Source organism: Notolepis coatsorum (assembly GCF_963971535.1).
Source record: "Notolepis coatsorum genome assembly, chromosome: 11".
Taxonomy (NCBI): Eukaryota; Metazoa; Chordata; class Actinopteri; order Aulopiformes; family Paralepididae; genus Notolepis; species Notolepis coatsorum.
This window is the reverse complement of record NC_140175.1, coordinates 25,655,832-25,671,571: the sequence shown is the minus strand read 5'-3', so window position 1 is coordinate 25,671,571 and position 15,740 is coordinate 25,655,832. Positions and strand designations below refer to the sequence as shown.

General features: G+C 45.3%; 1 protein-coding gene across 3 annotated transcripts in view; it reads right to left on the bottom strand.

Moving 5' to 3' along the window:
- Nucleotides 1–14,011: 14,011 nt before the first annotated feature.
- smc5 (structural maintenance of chromosomes 5) overlaps nt 14,012–15,740 on the bottom strand; it is a 72,403-nt gene continuing 70,674 nt past the window's right edge. For all 3 annotated transcript variants that reach the window (XM_084324197.1, XM_084324199.1, XM_084324198.1), the window contains 2 exons: nt 15,366–15,461; nt 14,012–14,514 (listed from right to left, as the gene is read on the bottom strand). In XM_084324197.1, coding sequence (XP_084180323.1) covers nt 14,386–14,514; nt 15,366–15,461 — 225 coding nt within the window. In that variant the 3' untranslated portion in view covers nt 14,012–14,385. The remainder of the gene's footprint in view (nt 14,515–15,365; nt 15,462–15,740) is intronic.

The following is a 15,740-nucleotide window of genomic DNA, read 5'->3' as shown; positions in this document are numbered from 1 at the left end:
TCTGGGTTTAGTGGGTTATTATCAGAGTTTTTGTCGCAGCTTCTCGTCCGTAGTAGAGCTGTTGACAAACTTGTTGAGGAAGGACTCCAAGTATGTCTGGTCAGGCAGATGCCAAGTGGCATTTGAAAATGTGAAGGCCCTATTGTGCTCTGAACCTGTGTTAACTGCTCCACGTTTAAATGACTCCTTTTCATTACAGGTGGATGCTTCCAACGTGGGGGCAGGGGCAGTCCTCCTGCAGGCGGATGTGCATGGGGTGGATAAAGCGGTGGCCTTCTTCTCGAGGAAATTTAACACCTACCAACTTAACTACTCAGTTATTGGGGTCAGGTTTGACTCCCCTGGTGGCGTACACGGATCATAATCCTTTGACCTTTTTAAAGTCCCTCCAAAATCCCAACCAGAGGTTGATGAGGTGGGCTTTGTTTTTACAGCCCTATTATTTGGACATTCGTCACATTAAAGGGTCTCAGAATGTGATTGCGGACGCATTGTCCCGCATACCCTAAGTTGGTCCCATGGGGATACTTTGTTTTGCCTCTCTCTATCTGTTCCCCAATTAGTAGGGCTGTCTCCTGCTCTCTTAAATTGCTTCTTAGGGCCCTATGTTGCTGAGAGCGGAGGCAGGATGGTGAGGGGAATGGGTGAAGGGTAAAACAATGTTTATTTTGATTTGAATATATGGGACAAAATATTGTGTTACTTGAGTTTATGTATTGATTTAGTTTGGTTAGTCACTTATAAATAAAAATGTAATTTGTTAATGGGGAAGAACCATTTTCTTTAGGGGGAGGGTGTGACGACCCCCACTCTACCTGCTAATGGAGAGTCTGTTGACTCACCAGGAAGCATGGTGGAGTGGGTGGCTCGTGAACTGTATGAGACTCACCTGTGCAGTGCAGAGCTGCCTGCACCTGAATATGTGTCTCTGTCTAATTCCCTCTCTGTCTGCTTTCTCCACTCCCAGGCACAGGTTGTACCAACACCCAAGCTGCATCCTTTGACATATTATAGCACCGATACTTACACCACACACACACCACAGCATACTTACTCACTCATCCACACCCTGCACTCACCACTGATTCTTATACAAAACATTTCATTGTTCATGTCCTTATGCTTTTGTTTGTTTAGATAGGTTTAAATAAATCATTTTTGTTAATTGTTATCACGTGTGGACTCCCTATTTGTCATAAATTATCTGTTTGTGACAGTACCATGAGGTGCAAGCATAGTCGTAGTACCCTTGAATGAGTGCTCCTGCCAGAGTCTTCAGGGTATTCTTGTTTACCAGTGAGGAGATCCGGTACAAGAATCGAGTTTGTTGGTTGACGTTTTTTATTACATTGGATGCCATTTTGTCACAGGAAAGATTTGCCTCTAGGATGGAACCCAGGTAGGTAATTTCTTCTTTCCTTGTGACAATATTTTCACCCACTGTAACTGAGAAGCCGTCGGTCTTGCTGAGTTTGTTATTTGAACCGAAGAGAATGGACTGTTTTGCCCATGTGTAATGATTTTGCCTAGTTCTGAGCTGAGGGTTTTTTCAACCTGTAACTTGTTCTTGTCAGAGACCAGCAGGGCTGAGTCGTCCGCAAACAGGAACAAGTTGCAGTCACAAGCTGACGACATGTCATTTGCATAAATTAGGAACAGTAGCGGTCCTAGTATGCTTCCTTGTGGAACACCACAGCTCACTGTGAGGGGTGGGGGATAGGGTACCATTTACCTCCACCATCTGTTCCCTCCCCTCCAGGTAGGATTGCATCCAGCTCACTGATCAAAACCAATTGCTTTTAGCTTGTCAATCAGAATGGTGTGATTGACAGTGTCGAATGCCTTTTGTAGGTCCAGCATGACCATGCCGCAGTATTTGCCCGCGTCCACCTCTTGTTTGATGTGGTCGTTTAAATAGAGAAGGCATGTGTCAGTGGAGTGGGATGTTCTGAAGCCAGATTGGAATTCGTAGATTAGATTTTGTTCCGCAAGGTATTTTTCGACCTGTTCGTATACAATTTTTTCCATGACTTTCGAGATGGAGGTAAGGATAGAAACAGGGCGGTAGTTGCCTGGGTCTAATTTACTGCCTTTTTTGTGCAGGGGTGTTACTCTCGCAATTTTGAAGTCCTTGGGGACGTGTCCCCTGTTTTATGGAGAGGTTTATTATGTGTGTACAACAGATGGGGGTCCAGCCACGCCGGGCAGGAGCTAAAGGTGCAGGAGGGTGGCCCTTAAAAAGGGCTGTTCTGTTGTGACGTCAGCAGCGACCATTGAAGCGAAAGAGTTCAAGGGGTCCAGGGGGCGTCTATTCTTTTACCAACGGATTTCCAGTTCCGCGTTCTGCGATCTGATTGGCCACTGACGTTTCTGGTGCGATCTGATTGGCCACTGGCGTTTCTGGTCATGTGACATGTGCGCCCAATCGCGTGACGCGCCCATTTCCGCCTCGAACAGCAGCAAACTACCTAACGCCTAGTTTATCACTGGTTAAGCTTAGGCGACTCTTTCGAAGTTGGTTAAGGTTAGAGTTTGGGATCAGGGCTGGTGTTCTATCGCCCTGCTCTAAGACAAACTCTAACCTTAACCAACTTCGAAAGAGTGCCTAAGCTTAACCGGCGAAAGAAACAGGCGTCACGCGATTGGCGTGACCAGAAATGTCAGTGGCCAATCAGAGCGCAGAACGCGAACGCGGAACTGGAAATCCGTTGGTAAAAGTATTCAGGCGTCCAGGGATCTCTGTTAACTATAGATTTAAACCTTGTAAACGTATATGGCCCGAACATAGATGACTCAAAGTTCTACAGATTTATTCATCCTTCTCTCAACACTCGCAGGACAATACATTATAACAGGGGATTTCAATTGCACATTAGACCCCAGTGTGGATAGATCCACAGGAGCGGATCAAACGCATTATAAATGTAGAACAGTCATCCTCCGTTTCATTAATGAATTGAGATTAATAGATATATGGAGAGCAGAAACCACATGCTAGAGCCTATTCCTGCTACTCTGCGGTGTTCCAGACATTTTCAAGAATTTACAATTTTTTGATCCGCAGAGTTGTGTTCCAAAATTCACAACAGCTTCTATGATATCATTGCGATCTCGGATCACGCACCATGCGGTTTGGTAAGTTAACAAGTTAACAAAAGACCCATTTAGATGGTATTTCCAACATGGTTACAAGATGAAGAATTTGTAGAATATAGGAAAACAGAGATGACTACTTTGAAATTAATACTCCACAAACAAATGCAGGTACAAAGTGGGAAGCATTCAAAGCTTTTCTCAGAGGATATATCATTAGTTAAACAGGTTCAAAATCAAAAAAGGCAATGAATGAATGAATGAAAACTTTATTTAACAGATTGCAGAATGGGTACAATACAGTACGGCTCAATACATACAATTGTTAAGGGGATGCAGACCTGAGAAAGACGTTTGTCTTGTTTCCATCAGGGTCCCCCATTTTCAATTCATATAGACATTTATGACATACACAACATACATGACATTTATGGCAAGGGCAGAAAGATTAGAATTGGAACATAAAATAAAGATTCAAGAAAAAATAAATTAGTATAGTAACCCTCAATTGGAAAGCGAGCTATTAATATAGAGAGTTGAATATGAAAAGTTATCGGCATTCAGGGCTGCCAGTAGCCTACTAAGACTAAAACAAACATTCTTTGAACAAGGTGATTGCTGGCATGGCAGATTAAGCTATTAGAATCTAAAACGTCAATCACAACCATTACTTATAAAGGACCGGTTGTTATAGATCCTATGGATATTAATGAGGCCTTTAGAGGATTATATGAAGAACTATACAATGCCAAAAATTTTATTAAATATGCAAAATGCAAGTAGCTTCTTAGAGGAGTTACCCATACCATCTATCCCCCCAAAAAAGAAACAGGAACTAGAGCTGGAAATAAACAAGGAAGAGATTGGCATGCAATCAGGGAAAAGAGCAGGTCCAGACGGCATTCCAATAGACATCTACAAAATAATGTAAAGATAAATTGCTAACACCAATTTTGGAAATGCTTTTAGAATCGTTCCAAAATGACAATCTACCCTACTCTATGAATAGTGCCTTAATTATTCTACTACCAAAACCAGGTAAACCCCCCAATAAGTGTGAGAACATGAGGCCCATAAGTTTGTTAAATTGTGACTTAAAGATTATATGTAAATTACTGGCAAGACGACTACAAACAGTACTACCAAATATTATCAACCGAGATCAAAATGGATTTATAATGGATAGGCAAGGCTTTCACAATGGAAGAAGGGTACTGAACGTCATCCATTTTAATAAAGAAGCACCAAACAGCACTTTTATCACTAGATGCAGAAAAGGCCTTCGACAGGGTCCAATGGCCCTATCTGTTCAAAGTTCTAGAAAGCTTTGGGTGTGGGAACAACTTTATAAAATGGGTTCAAGTAATATATAAGAACTCTACTGCGGAAATCTTAACAAATAGGAATATCTCAAGGCCAATAAAGATCAGTAAAGGTTGTAGACAAGGATGTCCACTATCTTCCTTGTTGTTTACGTTAGCGATAGAGCCTCTAGCAATACAAATATGCACACACCCGGAATATTGTGGGGTGACGGTAGGTCAGGCAGAACATAGACTTTCCCTATACGCAGATGATATAATTTTATACATGACAAACTTAAATAGATCAATCCCGACCGTTAATAAAATCATTTGGTGATACTTCAGGCTATAAGGTGAACAATACGAAATCTTCTATATTACTACTTAATGCATATGAGAGAAGGAACCCTATTCCTGAGGCAATCCAATTTAATGTCGTGGAACATTTTACGTACCTAGGGGTGCAGATCATGCCTAGGCTAGCTAGAGCATGTGGCTGATGCTAATTATGAACCCCTGATGCTCCAAATTAATGAGTCAATTGAGAGATGGATGACACTGCCAATATCCATAGTTGGGAGAATAAATATACTAAAGATGAATATACTGCCGAAGCTACTCTACTTATCCCAAAACATTCCTCTGCCTCCACCTATAGACATGTTCGCAAGATTAAAGAAAGCATTTGAGATTTATATGGAATAACAGGAGGTCAAGACTGCGTCTGACTTTGTTGTACTTACCATATGATCGAGGCGGTTTGAAATGCCCAAACCTAATGTGGTACTACTGGGCTGCGCAACTGAGGTCTATTATGTTTTATTTTTCACCAGATAATGTTCCTCATTGGACTGAGATGGAATCTCAAGGTCTGAAATGACCTCTTCCCCAATATATGTATTCAGATACAGTAAGAAAACTACATAAAAAAAACTAGAAACCCAATAGTAAAACATATGATAAAGATATGGTATGATGTAAAGAAACATTTAGAAGAACCACATAAGCTGTCAGTTATATTATCGTATAGCTTACGCTCTGCACTCTAGTGGAACCATATCCCTTTATCAATCTAATACTGAATAATTTTCTCCACATGTACACACCCATCCGCCTGGCCACACCCACATAAGCTCCTCTACATAAGCGGGGTTGTGGCCATACTAAAAGCTCCTTCCCTATTTTCACCACCGAAAAGTGACTGTATACACCACTTTAGTTTAGTGCCGAAATAGTTATTGGAAAGGAGTTACGTTATTGGAGAAAAGGAGCTGCGTTGACTTTATATCTTTGTTTTCTCTTTCACAATTTTTCGAGGAAATACAGCGATAATGTCTTCACCACCGGAGTGTCTAGAAGATGATGATCATTCTGACCTCCACCGGCGCTTCGCATTAGGGGCTTGCGTCGCTGAGCAATCCCCTCCGGCTCTGCAGCTGGACACTTTGCTTGGGAGGCGACCGGCCGTGTGGGGGCTGCCGGCCTCTCTGGGCCGTTTTTTGCAACGCGGGAGCCAGGTGTGTCAGTTGTGGGGGGTCAACTACACAGCTTACGAAGGTCGGCTCCAGGCTAGGATTCTTTTCGCTGCCACTTAGCGGCGTGGAGGGGGTTCTAGTTTGATGCCCCACGATAACGTTAGCTCCTCCTCAAGTGAAGTCGTAGCTTTGTTTTCCTGGGACCGTGATTCCGAATCTGCGGTTCAATTCCCCGGGTCTCTGGACAAACGGATACCCACTGTCGCCGTGCTGGCCCTGCTTTTCAAGATGAAAAACACCCGGTGCGAGGGAGGTGAGCTTGGTGTTCGTTATGAGAATATCTCCATGCTCAGGTCGGCTATAGCCAACAAGGGGCTTGTTGCCAACACCGTTCTGAAGAGGGACGTGTGTTGCCTTTTTTCCCCTTTTTTCTTCGGATAAGAAGAGGAAAAGACAGCGGCTGTCTGAAGTGTTGGCCTGTATTGCTTTTCTCACGTTGTACAGTTTTCAGTAGTAGCCGCTTAGCTTGCTTCTGCGTGAGCTAGTGGCTAGCGATAGCCGGTTTGAGCTAACTGTTAGCCAGTTAGCCGTTTAGCTACGACATTAGCTGCCGGCTGCGCTCGGCTGGGAACGTTAGCTTGATGCTATCAGTTAGCCGTTTAGCTTGTGCTACAACCATTGGCGTAGCCGTGTGTTACGTATTACTTTCACATGGTGGAGGGATACTTAGTGTCTGTGGTGCATATTCACATTGTGTTTAAGTGTGCTGTCACTAATTGGTGGTCTGTGATTGACACACTGTTTCTTCCTGTTGTTTTTGTTTTCCATGTAATTACAATGGCCGTTCTTCTAATTGACACAGGTGTGGTGCAGGCTGCAGTGTCTCCCACTTCACAAGAGATCTCAGCTCTCCAGTCTCACCTGCTCTCACTGCTTCCCTGTCTATTTTTGCTGTTTGTTCTCTTTTTGCCTAGTGCATTCGTTTTTGTTATTGACCTTTGGAGTCTGGAACACCCAGCTCCCACTCTTTTTGTCCATTTTGATAGCTGTTCAAATAAATAGTTATTTTTGATAAACTCTTGTCCTGTGTCCACCACTTTACCCCAGGCGGTCAGGGTGGGGGGTCAGACCTCCAACACCATCACCCTGAGCATCGGGTCCCCCCAGGGCTGTGTTCTAAGCCCCTTGCTGTACTCACTCTACACACACGACTGTGTGGCCAAGTTCAGCTCCAACTCCATAGTGAAGTTCGCCGACGACACGGTGGTGGTGGGGCTGATCTCGGACAACGACGAGAAGGCCTACCGGGAGGAGGTTGAGGTACTGGAACGCTGGTGCCAGGACAACAGCCTGCTCCTGAACATTGGTAAAACCAAGGAGCTGATCGTGGATTATAGGAGAGGACAGCAGGAGACACACACACCACTGATGATTAACGGGGCTACCGTGGACAGGGTGAGCAGCTTTAAGTACCTGGGGGTCCACATCTCAGAGGATCTGACATGGTCAACACACATAGACACAGTAGTAAAGAAGGCGAAACAGCGCCTCTACCACCTGAGACAGTTAAGGAAGTTCAGAGTATCGGGGAAGATACTCCAGTCCTTCTACTCAGGAGCTGTAGAGAGCATCTTGACCGGAAACATCACTGCCTGGTATGGAAACAGCACGGCACAAGACAAGAAGGCCCTACAGAGAGTGGTGCGCTCAGCCGAGCGTACCACGGGTATTGCACTACCTCCCCTGCAGGTTCTATACAACAAGAGGTGCAAATCCAGAGCCTGCAGGATAATGAAAGACCCTCACCACCCCAATAACAGCCTGTTCCAGCTGCTGAGGTCAGGCAGACGCCTGCGAACCCCAGCTACTAGGACAGAGCGGCTTAGGCTCAGCTTCTTCCCCCAGGCCATCAGAGTCCTGAACAATGAACATTGAGTACCACTGTAACACTTTAGCATGAGCGGGCACACACTCAGGCCGCACGCACCCTCACTTATTGCCAAAAGGAAAGGCCACTTTAAATTAGTATTAGCAACAGTAACAGTGTATTGCACTACTATTACTACTACTGTTAACTGTCAACCGTTACCCGTCATTGCACAAATTTATTGTTACCTGCTACCTGTTATTGCACAATTTTATTGCACAAATTTTTTTGTATTGGATTCTATTATATGTTATATGTTGTACCAATTGCACATCGTTGCGGGCAAGACCACCCGCATTTCATTGTATATCCGTATGCCGTGACAAATAAAACTCTCGACTTGACTTGACTTTACATTCAAGGCCTACACGAGCGAGGCTCCGGCCATTGCTTCTTCTGGCCTAGCCAGTGAGAGGCCTTCGTCAACGTGGTGGACCAACTTGTGTTGCGGCCTTTCGTCCTGCGTTCCTTGGTGCAGGTAAGGTGTCATTGGACATTACCCCACTCTTCCTTCCTTCTCCTCCCGAATGTTTGTTAATAACGATGTCTTTGTCTACAAAACATATGTTACTTCACTACATTTGGAGATACGACGCGTGCTGTGTGAGAATTGTCTTGGTCGCTTTGTATAGCTTGGGTTAGCGTTGGCCAAGGCTTGTGCCTTTCTCTCTACCTAGGAACAGCGTTGTTTTTTACGTGAGTAAAAATTAACTGGGTTTTTTGTTGTATGATGAGAAGTTGTGCGTCTTCATGTAACATTTAGACAACGTGGCTGAGCCCACAACTGGCTGGGTTACCCTACAATGCTGTGCATAGTGGCATATGATCGAGGGCTGAGTCCCTCTCTTAGCTTGTTATTCTTTACTTGAGGGTCATGATGAAAATAACAAGTGGCAAGTTTTTTTTCACACATAAGCAGAGCTGTGGGAAACCTGTTCAAACAAGGTCTTCGGCTGTGCTGGCGTGCATGGTGTAAAGCTTTTACTCTACACATTTGGCGTCGTATCAGGGGTAAGGTGGTGAGGGGTGGGTGAAAGGTGAAATTATTCCCCGGTTTGCCCCTGGCCCCCCCCCACCTCAAATATGATTTTGTTTACAAAATGTGTGTTGATTCACTATATTTTTGGGGATACGGTGTAAATCCTCAGCTTCTGCTGGGGTTGTGCTCTTGCTTAGAGAGAGGCATTTTCTCTGAAATTTCTTTGGTTGCTATCATGTAGACTTAGCAAGGCCTGTGACCAGCACTTAAGTCTTCTCTCATCATAAAAAACGGCATTCCTCTTACAGCAGTGAGAGTGAACTTTTTGCCCTTTTTTATTGTGATGGAGGGTTGTGTGTATCGTATTCACATTAGGATCCACAACTGGGTTAGGTGTTGGCCTACAGAAGTTACATGTGTAGCTCTTGTACCAGGGCCATTGGCCCCTCTCTTGGTCTGTTTTTTTCTTACTTTAGGGTAAAGGTGTAAAAATTCAGGAGCCTGAAGCCATGTATAAAACCAGTTTTTGCACAGACGAGATTATCGTCTGTGGCTGGCGTGCAGAATGTGAAGCTGTTACCCTAACAGGTATAATGCGCTTCATGTAGCACACTATGACTGGTGTCATGGCTCTGCTTTGTCGTTGCATCGTATCAGGGGTGAGGGGTCATGAGGGGTGGGCTGATAAAATACCCCCCCCCCCCCCCCCCCACTTTACTGATTGGCCGGGAGGTGGGACCTCCTGCCTGTCAGTTTTCCCTGTCGGCTGAGGGGTAGCGCGTCACGGGGAGGGGGGTTCCCTGGTTCCACTCCGTTAGGATGGGTGGGTCACGGGATTTCCCCCCCGGCCATGGGATACGTCACTGGGTGCGTTTCCTATTGGCTAGGAGAGATCCGTGAGGTTACAGGCTCTGTGCTGCAGACCGCTGTCTTTGTCAAAGTTGGATGATGCATTGCATTCGAAAACTGTTCATTCGAACTCTGCTCTCTATTACAGTGTGTATTGGGCCGTTGGTCACTTGGCCCAATTATTATTGCATGTATCTTTTTCAATTGTACTCACGTGGAGGTCTCTCTGGGGGAACTTCTGTCTTCCCCTCCTATGTGAGGAGCAGAATTGACGGGCTTGCCCTCAGTCGCGTCAAAGTCGTGTCTGTGTCTTATTGACCGGCTTCCTGCTGCTCGTCCCAGACAGCATGGAGGGAACGTCGTCTGGTGTTTTCTTATTAGAATTCACCATTGATGTGTATCGGGTTCTTGACGTACATATAGCGCTGGCCCTGGGTGCTTCCAATGTGGAACCACGTTTTGGGCCGGCGCGCCTTGGTTGCCCAATTCATAGAAACAGCGTTTTTTATGCGGGCGACTAGGAAGGAGATTTTTTATCTCTACCGAGCGCCAGTGCAAGACTCACATGCATCTCCAGGGGGAGATGACGGAGTAGATCAGGGAGGGGCAACTGGCGGCCCGCGGGCCGCATGCGGCCCTCACTGACACTCCATGCGGCCCCAGGCCAATATAAAAAAAAAAAAAGTATATATTTGTTTTATTTATTTTTTTTGCATTCGACTAAGAGGTTGGCAGTCGACTATGGCTTCTTTCGATCGATTAGTAGACTATTCGACTAATATGGGTCAGCCCTAGTGTGGACATATTCAACACTGTTGAAAGTGCCGTGCAGCAATATGGGGGGTTTGATAAACTGTCCGCTGTTGTTACCGATGGAGCACCCGCAATGAAAGGAAAACACACAGGATTCGCCGGGCTTCTAAGGCAGAGTGGCATTGAGTGTCCAATGCTGCACTGCATTATACATCAGGTAAGTTCGCTAACATAATTTCCATCTATTGTGGGTCACTAATAATCAGGGGTGCAGTGGTCATCTCATGCGGTACCATGCCATCCCAGCACTTTTCTGAGCAGAAGTACACGCGCGCACACAAAAATGAAATGTTATTTCATCTGATGCAAACATTGAAGTTGACATTCCTTCTATTGTGCGCCAACAGGAGAGACCACAAGTGTCATTAGAGACAGAACCATTATTGACCCACTGTGGAGGGAGGGTGAATGTCATGCCAGTTTGATAAAGGGTCAATGGGAGGCACTCAGGAATGTTGTTTAGTAGCAGGATAAAAGTTTATACATTTAACAATCATTTATTATTGCACTTTTGATTTACTGTTGTAGTGAAATGCAGCAGGAATGCTGCTTTGCGTTTGTTGAGCAGTGGGCTTTAAGTTCATACATTTATTTTAATAGAAGCCTTAATTATAATTTGTCACTTTTGTATATATTTGGGTTACACAGCAATACTTTCAAATTCAGCTGTATTTATAAATTCATAAAGTTGAAATTAAGCATTACTAAATGCGTTTTAAATGGAATAAAAACAAAGTTACAACAAATTATAATAGTTTATATGCCTTATTTATCACATTTGTGACTATTATGGGCTATTTGAGTGATGGGGTACTACTGGCGGGACTGCCGATAAACAATGCGGCCCCCCAGATTGATTGTGGAAATTTAGTGGCCCTCACCATATACAAAGTTGCCCACCCCTGGAGTAGATCATTACATTAGAGGGGTCTCACGCCCATGAGGTGGGCCGCCAGGAGCAGCGCATTCACGTTCTGTCCATCTTGGTGGCGCCCTCTGTGATGTTTTAGATCGACACGCGTACCTACCCCCCTCTTAGGACTGGGGATGGCGGCGTGACTAGGACGCGGGACTGGTTCTGGTCACGCCGGACCAAGTCAGTTAACCCGTTGTCCGCCGGGGCGCAGATCTGCTGTTCTGGTACCACGAAGGACTTTGTGCTTTTCCGGGGGGAAAATGCCGGGTCGGTCCGGGCTTCGCAGGGATTAATGTCGTGGATATGTGTGTCATGTGTATGCCACTACGGCTTGCCCATAATGGTGACGTGCTTGGTCCATACTGTGTTGTACCTTGCGCTGTGTTAGGGGGCCTGGTCCTTCTCCATTGTTTCACTCCTCCCTCCCCCTGCTGGGCAGGGATGGGAGGGGGCTGTCGAGGTGGTTGCTGTCAACCCCTCTAGGCATCCCTGTGTAGGTCCCGGTCCGCCAGGCCCAGGTCTGGACTCGTTCCCGTCGACCCGTTGGCCTGGGTTAACCCTTTGAAAACTTAAACACTTTGTTTCTAGGTTTTTCTTGGTGGGTTAAGGGAACAACCGCCTCCTGTTAAACTAAACATAGGGAGGTGGTTGGTTCTCCGGTGTGTTGGTTGCTTGACCCCGTCTGCCCGAGAGTGTGCCCCCGCATTTTTCATGACGTCTGCCAATTGTGTCGGCCTCTCCTTTGAACCTCGACCCCACTGGAGGGGTCGGGTTTGTTGAGGTCATGACATGGTGCACAGCATACCGAACACCCCTTCCGCCGGGTACTGTTCTTACAGTAGACCCTTTAGGTGCCTGTCTAGTCCGCAGTGCTCCTGGCACAGGTCGAGTTCTGGCCTGTTGCCTGGATTGAGGGATCAACCGTCTCCCCGGCGCGCCGTCTGGCCCCACAGTATTGTGGGGGGGTAGCCTCTTGGGGCTTACGGCCATGGCAACCTGGACACGCCCTATCTCGGAAACTAAGCAGGTTCGGCCCTGGTAGTTCTTGGATGGGGGACCACCTGGAAATACCAGGTGCAGTAAGCTAGAGTGCTTCAGGGTGGCGTGCCAAAGGGGGGGGAAGGGCCTACTCTTGATTTGGGGGCGTGATGTCATCAGTGACCGTCTGGTGGGGTCTCGATGCTACGGCATCGTTGACCTCACCGAGCCCCTTTTTTCGGGGGGGTCCTGGCCCTAAGGCTGTTCCTGGGGCTGGGTCCTCCTCCGCGCTCCGGCCTTGCCACAGGGTTGGGTTCTTGACCTTTGACCCCGTGATATTGGGGGCTGTAACGGGGGTTTTCTTCCCGTTCGTTCCCTAGTGGCATGTGGGATGCGCGCCTGAGTGGTCGCGGGTCCTTCTGTGAAGGTAAATCCCACGATCTGCTCACCATGTGTGTTGAGGTGCTAAACCCTCTTCGCAGTCGGATCCGATTCCCTCCCGTCCCCCTCTAGGGGGGTCCGGGGACTCGGGTCCTCCCAGGTTCTGATGGTTGTGGGGGGCCTCAGCGGGTACATTTGTTGAGCTTCCGCTCTGCTCAGCTCCTGTGTTCCACTAGAGTGCAGAGCGTAAGCTATATGATAATATAACATACGGTTATCCTATAACCATAGTTATGAGTATAGCGAGCGCTCTGCACTGACTCACTGAGGACCCTGTGGTCTTCGCCTTCGGTGGTGAAAGACTTGGGAAGGAGCTGTTAGTATGGCCACAACCCCGCTTATGTAGAGGAGAGGATGTGGGTGTGGCCAGGTGGATGGTGTGTACATGTGGAGAAAATTATTCAGTATTAGATTGATAAAGGGATGTGGTTCCACTAGAGTGCAGAGCGCTCGCTATACTCATAACTATGGTTATAGGATAACCGTATGTTCAGTCCGCTGTGGGGTAATGAGTTTTTTGCTCCAGGCAGAGCTGATGCATCATTTAAACTATGGGCCTCTAAGGGACTTAAAGTAATCCAAAATCTGTATTTGCCAGACTCTGATGCCATGATGTCTTTTTGAGGAGCTGAGAACAAACTTTGACATTGACGGTAAACATTTCTTTAAATACCTCCAAATTAGAAACTTTGTAAGAGTCAGCCAAGAGGGCAAACTAGATAGACCAAAACGCTCACAGATGGAAAAGAGGATGTTAAGGAATAGTGTGAGAAAGGGTATCATATCAGAATTCTACAACCTACTGGTGGATCACTCATCAGAAAGCTCAAAGTATAAATAAAATGCCTGGAGGGAAGACTTACAACTTGAATTATCAGAAGAGGAATGGGAAGTGGCATGTGCAGAGGCACACACTAACTCTATAAATGTACGTCTCAAACTAATTCAGTATAAATGGTGGATTTAAACAGATATAACCAAAACATACCAGACATATGCACAAAATGCATGGATACGAGAGGGACGTTGTTCCATTGCATCTGGCAATGTAAAAAGATTGAAGCATTTTGAGAAGAGATTCATCATAGAGAAAATTATTTCAAAACAAATTTTATTGGAACCAACATTCCAACTTGAACTTTTTGAACAATATTGTGAAAAAAAAGAATAACACTGTCATTCAATACAACATTTTGATACCTAAGTAGTTCATCTCTACCAAAGCCAATGCACGTAACTCAGCAAAGTAAGGTATAGAAAAAATTATAGTAGTTTTGGTATCAGTATTGGCACCAATACGCTGTGAACAAGGTGTGGTTACAGGATCTACAAGGGGTAGTGAAGTTGCACTAACAATAATTAAACTTTAAAATAATTTAAAAAACGTTTAAACTTAAACATTTCAGATGTTTGGAACCATCGTTGTTGATCGGCAGAGTCCATGCTGTTCTTCATACCAGCACCTCTCTGTACAAGCTGACTGAAGGAAGCCAACTGAAATTTACTCCACAGTGCACACAAAGTCGATTTCAGTGAGCTTCAGTCAGCTTGTGTACAGACGGAGCTTGACCCCACTGAATTTGCATTAGGTTGTGGCTAAATAGCTGGACCTAACGTTTTCTTCGGGAGCGGCGCCTGACGAAGGCTGTTGCATTCCAGCTTTGGGGGGGAAGACAGTAGGAGCCGTTATGTATGAAAAGGATGGTCATCTCTGCAGCGTAGTCCAGATTCTGCAGCAGCTGGAAAACACAGAGGGCAGGAGAGTTGAAGAAGAGCACAGAATACGGCCGCGTGGTATCTGGCCCCCGTATGTGATGTCAATTCCCATTGCAGATCCTTTCAAATAAGCACGGACGTGGACATACTTCCTAAAACGCAACTGCGGGTAGAAAAGTGGCCATTTTTAAACTTGCACTTGAGGACTGCATACTTTTTTTGCAAACCAGAATACTATACTTTATACGTATAACACATGCATGAGCCCGGTCTCTTTTGAAAGATAACATTCTGAAGTTTCTGATACAATAAAGGGAATTCACTTTTAGTGCTAATGATACAATAAAGGGAATTCATTTTGAATGCTAATGAAATAGAGTAACATAGGTCTGAACTTGAACTTTTTTCTGTAGTAGTTGCAATATGCAAAGGTTTTGTAGTACATGTCCAAATTTCATAAAAATCCATTCAGAAATGAGTGATTAGGAGCGATTTTGGTAAAAAATAAAAAATATAAAAACTTGCAGGTTTCAGTTTTCTCAGACTCCAATGCATTCGCGTTTTTTACCTAGATCCCTGATTCGCTCATCCGCACGTGGGGTATCATAAGAAAGCCACACTCATTGGTTACAACCCTGTCCAATAATTATCGAGATCGCCAGATGATTGACGGAGCTAGAGCCTCGGGAGTCGTGGGTGGTAATACACTTTTTTTTAAAGTCTGCCGTGTACTATGGCGCATGCCTCACATATCGGCATGTAACTCGAGAACCGCTGAACGGATGAATGGCAACCGCCAGGCAAGAAATAGTGCTTTAATTCGATATATATATTACAAAGTAATACAGCAAAGTTTTACAGTAGAAACACTCACTTTGGGGGTAATGAAGAAGTACTGGGAGGTGGTCTCTTTGCATGCTGTGCGGACCACAATATCGAAAACCCGTCTCTCATTTACAGGGTCCATTCCCTGTGCAGAGTAGATACACATATTCAGAAGTCTGTACATGAGCAAGCAGACGGATGAAAACTACTGCGTTATTACCTGTAGGCACGCGAGTGGGTGAAAAATCAATATTTGGTCCCCCTATAATACTGACATGAGTCATACTCAGCATGAAGGCAATAAGCCAAACTGTTTCAATCTATTATGTAATGTGTAGAGTTGTAATTTTCTTGTATATTTCTGTGTCATCTCACGTTTTTCTTGTCTCTCGTATTTCTACACGAGAGCCTCTTTAAAATCAAC